The 6,769-nt window shown below is 51.1% G+C and overlaps 2 protein-coding genes across 2 annotated transcripts; one reads left to right on the forward strand and one right to left on the reverse strand.

The window, feature by feature from the left end:
• Positions 1-57: 57 nt before the first annotated feature.
• Positions 58-909, reverse strand: ACYP1 (acylphosphatase 1). The gene is made up of 2 exons (XM_015865100.2): positions 750-909; positions 58-629 (listed from the first exon to the last, which is right to left on the reverse strand). Exons 1-2 carry the CDS (start codon positions 831-833, stop codon positions 414-416), a joined length of 300 nt encoding a protein of 99 aa, XP_015720586.1. The 5' UTR covers positions 834-909; the 3' UTR covers positions 58-413.
• A 78-nt stretch (positions 910-987) lies between these two features.
• Positions 988-6,410, forward strand: ZC2HC1C (zinc finger C2HC-type containing 1C). The gene is made up of 3 exons (XM_015865091.2): positions 988-1,334; positions 2,119-3,394; positions 4,165-6,410. Exons 2-3 carry the CDS (start codon positions 2,126-2,128, stop codon positions 4,426-4,428), a joined length of 1,533 nt encoding a protein of 510 aa, XP_015720577.1. The 5' UTR covers positions 988-1,334; positions 2,119-2,125; the 3' UTR covers positions 4,429-6,410.
• The last annotated feature ends 359 nt before the right edge of the window (positions 6,411-6,769 follow it).

Below are 6,769 nucleotides of genomic sequence, written 5' to 3' on the forward strand. Positions count from 1 at the left end.
CGGACAGACGTAGGGAGCCCGGCCCTGACAGGAGCCACCGCGTGCAGACAGACACACTGAGCTCGGGCAAAGTCTTTATTCTAACAAAAATAAACTTCTATGCGAGGAACGAACAAAACAAATGGCTCCGAGCTCACAACGATCCCCCTTTCAGCGCTATTTGCAGCAGGCACCAACCCCGCAGCTCCCCCATAGCGTTCCACCAAGCACAGCATCGTACACAATGAGCCACCGCCCGGGGACACGGGTGTGATGGTGCTACACGGCAACACAAAGCGACGGGTTAGAAACGGGACATCAGGAGCTCTAGAGCCGGGTGCCAGCTGACTGAGCAGCCCGGGGCTGAGGCTGGGTGCTGGGTGCTGGGTGCTGAGTGCAGCCCATGCCCCGTGCTGGCAGCTTTCGGGTGCATGTCACTTCCTGATGTGGAAGTCCGTGTGCTCCAGCGCCGTTATGTGCTTCTCGTTGGTGAACTCGGCCCTGCTGATGCGGGACTGCGGGCTGCCGACGTTCCTCAGCCAGTGCTGCAGCTCCCGCACGCTGCCGGCCGGGCCCTGCGCCTGTCCCTGCACGGTGCCGTGCCTCGTGTTCTGCACCCAGCCCACCAGCCCCAGCCGCTTGGCCTCGCTCTGCGGAGACAACGCAGACATATCAGCCGGCTCCGGACCACGGAGCGACCGACGGCGGGCAGAGCCACGCTCCCCAACCCCACCCCACCCCGCCCCCGTCCCGGCGATGCCCCATCGCACCTGTGTGTACTTGCGGAAGAACACGCCCTGCACCCTGCCCCACACCTCGTAATCCACCGACACCAGCCCCTCGCTGCCCGCCATGGCCACCGCCACCCGCAACGGCCGCGGCCAACAGCCCCAACCCAAGGCGCATGCGCAGCGCGGCTGGGGGCGGGACTTCGTTGCCATCCAACGACCAATGAGAACGAAGCTCCGCGGGGGGGCGGGGCGTCCCTGACCGCCTCATGGATAACAATACGTGACGCCTCCCGACCGCTGCCCTGCGGCCATAGAGAAGAGTCCTCCGAGGAGCAGAGCGTCTCCACACCCCTCGAGCGCCTCTTCCGATGCGTGGCTGAGGTTCCATAGAGACGCGACTCAGCGGAGAGAGCGGCACAGGAAGTGGCGCCCGCGTGCCGGTCTCCAGGCAACGGCCGTCAACACAGCGCGGTGCGGCCGGAGCTGCGCGCCGCTATCGGGTCTGCGGGCGGGACCGGCACCGGCACCGGGCTCCGTGCGCTCAGCTCGGCCCGGCCGCTCCCGGCGCCGCGACGCAGATGAGCTCGGCGGGAGGCGAAGCAGCTCGGCGGGGCGACTGTGCAGGTAACGCTGGGGGCTCCTCCCGCACCGCCGGGCCGGGCCCGCAGCTCCTCCGGTTCCGTGTGCGATCCGTGGGGCGGCGGTTCGCCTTGATGCTGTGCCCCCCGCAGGGAGGCGGTGTGTGGGGCCGAGCGAGATGGACGGGCCGGGTCATGGCGGGCGGAGCGCGGGATGTAGGGGCGGGACTCGGGACGCGCTGCCCGAGGGCACAGTTGCCTCCTCGGCAATGCGGGTCTTTGCAGTGACGTGACAGAGCTCAGAGCCCAGAGCAGTTAGGAAATCTATGCCGATATTCGAACTTACACGTGTAGACTGCTGGGAGGAAGTGTTACAGAATGAAAGAGCTAGGGCTGATCAGCATGGAGAAGAAAAGGCTCTGAGGTGATCTGTCGGTGTCTAAAGGGCAGGAGAGAAGGGGACAGACTCTTTAGCAGGGTCTGTGGTGACTAAACGAGGGGAAATGGCCTCAAGCTATAAGGTACCCTTAGGTTGGGTACTCTTAGGTTGCATACTCTTAGGTTGGATATCAGGAAATAATGCTTTACAGTGAGGGGTGAGGCACTGGAACAGGTTGCCCAGAGATGTGGTTGATTCCCCATTCCTGGAGATTCTCAAGATAGGGCTGGATCAGGCCCTGGGCAACCTGATGTAGCTGTGAATGTCCCTGTTTGTTGCAGGGGAGTTGGACTAGATGACCCTTAAAGGTCCCTCCCAACTCTAAGGGTTCTATGATTCTATGAAATCTGGTCTATAGTGATTTTGCTTCTAACCTCATGCTCTTTCCCAGGCACTGAATGGCTGAGCTGCAGCTGGCTTTGTTTCCATATGTGGATTCTGTGGCGGCAGCTGCTAAGCTCTCAGTGACAGGCAGTTATGATTCTGAAGCCTCAGTACATCAGTCCACTCCGGAAAACCTAAAGAACAGTTGTCAGCATGAATTCCTATCAGACAACGAGGAAAGCCTGAAGAATCCCCGTGCCCGAAAGAGCCGAAGCTATTCCTATTCTCTTTCTGCAGAAAGCAATAAGCACAGCTCTCAGCATGGGGGCTCTAGCTCAGCTGGGATGCAAAAAAAGCATCTTGCCAGCCAGGTTAAGACTCTGCCCTCTAAATCAGTAGCCAAACGGAAAGAAGGAGTGGATCGTTCCTGTCCTCTGAAACCAATTCTTCACCACAACACTGGGAGCCTTCCTGCAGTAAACACGGGACAGTTCGGGAGTTCCCCATACATGGAGGAAGCTCTGAATAGTAGGACTAGCTCAAAGAGCAAAGGAAGGCATCTGCCAGGGAAGCCTCAGCTAGCTGCAGTGTCCCCTCCTTGGACAGCAGAGACTAAACTATCAGATTCCTCTCTGTACAGGAGAGATCTGGCTTATATCCTAAAGCTGGAGGCAGATGGACAGGCCCTAGAAGAGGAAATCCGAAAGAAAGAGGCTCTTCTCAGAGAGAAGCTGAGGAGAACAAAGGAGGAACTTAGGAGGATTCAAAGAGAGAAGGAGTTGATGGAGGCAGAGGAGAGAAGAGCCAAAGCAGTGGAGAGGACTCGCAGGCGAAAGGCCATGTGGAACCCTGGAGAGGAAAACACAAGATTCCCCATCAAGATGGGCGATGGGGACTTTAGTGGGGTGCAGACTGCAGAGGTCACTGTCCCAAAGACTGGCACCACTCTCCATCCCCAAGAGCTGGCTATGGGGAAACTGAAGAAGGAACGGTTGGTGGCCAGCAACAACAAAATTCGAGACTGCATACCGGGGCAGGGTTCAGCCTCGTCCTCAGAGCTGGCCTTAAAAGGTGGCCCTTCTTCCTCTGCTCTCTCAGACTATGGTGACCACCTGCCTGCGGAGATGCCACGCGTGCAGGCTGCCAGCCCCACGGAGCAGGAGGAGCTTGAACAGTGCACTTTCTGTGGCCGCAAGTTTCTCTGCACCAGGCTCAAGAAACACATGAGTATCTGCAGCAAGAGCCAAGGCTCCAAGAGGAAAACATTTGACTCCAGTAAGGCCAGAGCCAGGGGCACAGACCTGGAAGAGTTTCAGCAGTGGAAGGGCTCAGAGAAACCTCAGGTAACTTGCAGTCCCTTAGCTTTCCTTAGTTCACACACACTCCTCACTTTCCTCTCTCCCTGAGATCTAGTTCTTACACATGAGCACCCTCATGAGTACACAGGGCTGAGGAACACAACCCAGCCACTGCCTCTGGAAGGCACTTGCTAAGATGAATAAGTGGATCCATATGAAATCTGATCGGGTTGGGGATGAGCAGGTGTTGTTTCTGACTGACTTGTCTATGTAATGCATCATGGGGGTACTCCTGGAGAAAACTCGCTCCTTGCTGTAGTCAGGATGCTCATCAGGGCAGACTGGGTGTGCTGTGGTAAAGAACTGTGACAGTGGAGGGCTGTGGGGAAATGACTGAAAAAACAGGTAATAAAATGGACTAGCAATCTGAGGGCAGTGGAAACATGCACGTCTGTTCCTTCAGAGGAGCTTCAGCATCTAGATCTCTCAGTCTAGTGGTTAGCAGCCTTGCATACGGCATGGGAGTTAGAGCTCAATTATCTTTAAGGTCCCTTCTAACCTGAGCCATTCAGTGATTTCCTTGGTGCTACTGCCTGCTTCTTGTTCATTCTCAAGCTCTTTTCTAAGCAGTGATGTTTGCATCAGTAACTCCATCAAACCCTCCTTGGTGCTTGGTGGGATTCAGCTTCCCTGGGAGGTTTTACATCAACTAAGAGTGCTCAGGGAGAGGTGTCTAGAATTGGACCCTGAGAGCAAGGCTGAGGATGGAGGCTGGCAGCGGTGCCTGCAGCTCTGACTGCATTTCCCTTCTGCAGAATAAGCCACCCAGAAGGAACAACTGGAAGCAGAACCATGAGGCTTTCATCCAGACCCTGCGCCACGCTCGACAGGTGCAACAAGTACTGTCCAAGGGAGGGAAGGTGTCTGACCTGCCTCCGCTCCCTCCCATTGAAAATCCAGACTACACTGCCTGCCCCTACTGCAGGCGCCGCTTTGCACCCCAAGTAGCTGAGACACACATTCCCAAATGCAAGAACATCAAGAATAGACCCTCATTCCCCCCACAGAGGAAACGCTGATAAGGCAGCTTTCTTTGTTCTCAACACTGGCTGTGAGTGTTGAGCAAGATTTACAGTAAGTAAACAGTTCAGGACATATAAGCAGAATATAAAAGTTTCTGTACTTAAATCTGTGTGCTGGATTGTGATGCCCTTCTGAGGGCTGCCTTCTCTACCTCTTCTCATTTCCTACCAGCAGAAGAGTGTAATGTACTACCATTGAGAAATCCAGGCATAAAAAATGATGGTGTTATTCAATTAGGAGAATTTGAGGCTACATTATTAAATACTTTTTCAACACATAAACCTCAGCTCAGAAATTCATGGGGGGTAGAAGAACCAGCAGCAGCAGCACTTACTGTGCAGGTCCGTATGTCAATTCACATACATAGGACAGCAGAGATGCTCTGTACTGGCCAGGCCCTTCAGGCAGCAGAACAGCCATGTCAAAGTGATTACATACTATGTACAATAACCGGGACTTGGACTTGGGAAAGAGGAGAAGAAAAACATTCAATTAAAGAATAATGCCACACAAGATCAAAAAATAGGCCATGAATAAGCTTAGACTGGAAATTAGTTTTCTAATCAGAAGAGTGAGGTCATGGAAAAATCTTCCAACTAGGTTAGCAGAGGCAAGGAACCTACATTGTTTCAGGATGGACTTTTGAGAAGATCACGGAGGGGACTGTACTGCAGGAGTAAGAAACAAATGCTCCGTGTCACAGTTCTTCATTTCCATCTTCAGGCTCATGATAAAAAGTGCAAATAACAACCAGCGATAGTACTGTACTTCAGTGCATCACTTTCAGGAGCTGAGAAGGAATTTCCACAGCCACCTCCCCTTGATTCCTAACATAGCTTCTATTTACTTTCCACCTAAAACATTCAAGAACAGCTACAGCTAGAAACCAATACAGTAATAAAATAACCAAGCAGTACATTAAGGAACTTCACAACAGGCAGTGCAACAGGTAAATCAACAACTAGATTTAATATCAAAAAGATGGAGTTTACTTGCAGGTCAAGGTAATAGGGACCTCTGAAACAGGGCTTTAACCCTTCTTTAAGTCATCTATTTTGTTTCCATTTTGTATGCTGCAATTGTAGGTGATCGTGACAAAAATCTGCCCCTTCTTGGGTGAGGTGCAAGGGAGTTGTTGGTTATTTTGGCCTTATGCTGAAGGGCTTTGTTTGTCACAAACTATTAAAGGGTCTTTGGGGGGGAATAGATGTCCTACAGACTTGGAGAAGGGCATCTGCTCCAAAGTGGTAACAGTTGCTGCATATTTGTCTTTTTTTTTCCAGATTCTGATTTTCAGACTAGTCTAATATTAGCCTATTTCTGTTTTGTAAAAAGTTGTTTTAAATGGTCACAGAGTGTTTTTTGTTCTCAAAGTAAGAACGACTACTTTGTATGAGAAAGTTGCAACAGGAAGCAAACAAGGAACAAAAAAAGTTCCAGCAGCTCCTTTTGCAAATCCTTCAGCAATGCAGCGCCAGCTCCTCACAGGAGCCTGAGGGAAAAAGAAAACAACAAGAACAGATAAAAAGCAACCAGATTGAACTGGATTAGTAAAAACCTGAATCTGAAGGAACTCCCCAGCCTGCAATGGGTGGACCAGACTCCTGAAAGAAGTTGGAGTGCTTCTGACCTATAGACATGTGGGCAGAGATCCCAATCCTGTGGCACACCCTAGAAAAACACGAAGGTCCCAGAAAGGGTCAGTACTGCACTGTCAGCCAGGTATGTATAAGAATGTGCAAACCCAGAGAAGAGAGAAAAACAGACTCAAAACAAGGGAAAAGACTTCACTGTATCCAAACCGACTGGAAAATAAGAGCAATGCTTTAACTTCAGAACTTATTAACATAGGGTGATAAGAGGATAGCAAGAGGTGACAAGAAAAGGGGTAAGAAAGGAATAAACTGAAAGCTGTATTCCCACAGTCTTGAATTAATGAAAATGCTACTGAATTAAAAAGTAGTTAAGAAATTCAGTACCACTGACTGTCTTGTAGTATTGATTCCATTTTCCTTGCAGTATGTTTTTTCTTATTGTTTAGTGGATCCTAAAAGTCAACAAATGGTCACTGGGGTAGATAGATACAAAAGCTTTTGATACGGTAAAATAAATCAACTGGGGACTTTCCTTAAGTAACAGGCAAGGAGCTGATGCTGGAATTGAAACTGTAGATTAAGCAAAAGTAGCTATTGAAATTAAATCACTAGACTTCATTATGTTTGTTTCAGAGCTAGCCTTGAGCGCTTCACCCTGTTTTGCTGAGCTAATTTCTCAGGTAACGTAAGACAGCAGAGATTTGCCCTGCTGTTTTGCTGTCACAGTTAGGGTTACCCAAGC

This window comes from Coturnix japonica, chromosome 5, assembly GCF_001577835.2.
Source record: "Coturnix japonica isolate 7356 chromosome 5, Coturnix japonica 2.1, whole genome shotgun sequence".
Lineage (NCBI taxonomy): Eukaryota > Metazoa > Chordata > Aves > Galliformes > Phasianidae > Coturnix > Coturnix japonica.

What these genes read in the sequence shown, in the direction of transcription:
- ACYP1 (XM_015865100.2), bottom strand. Translation starts at nt 833, where the DNA reads ATGGCGGGCAGCGAGGGGCTGGTGTCGGTGGATTACGAGGTGTGGGGC. An exon ending in TCTTCCGCAAGTACACACAG is followed by an intron (nt 630 to 749) that starts GTGCGATGGGGC and finishes TTGTCTCCGCAG; the next exon opens with AGCGAGGCCAAGCGGCTGGG.
- ZC2HC1C (XM_015865091.2), top strand. Translation starts at nt 2,126, where the DNA reads ATGGCTGAGCTGCAGCTGGCTTTGTTTCCATATGTGGATTCTGTGGCG. An exon ending in AGGGCTCAGAGAAACCTCAG is followed by an intron (nt 3,395 to 4,164) that starts GTAACTTGCAGT and finishes TCCCTTCTGCAG; the next exon opens with AATAAGCCACCCAGAAGGAA.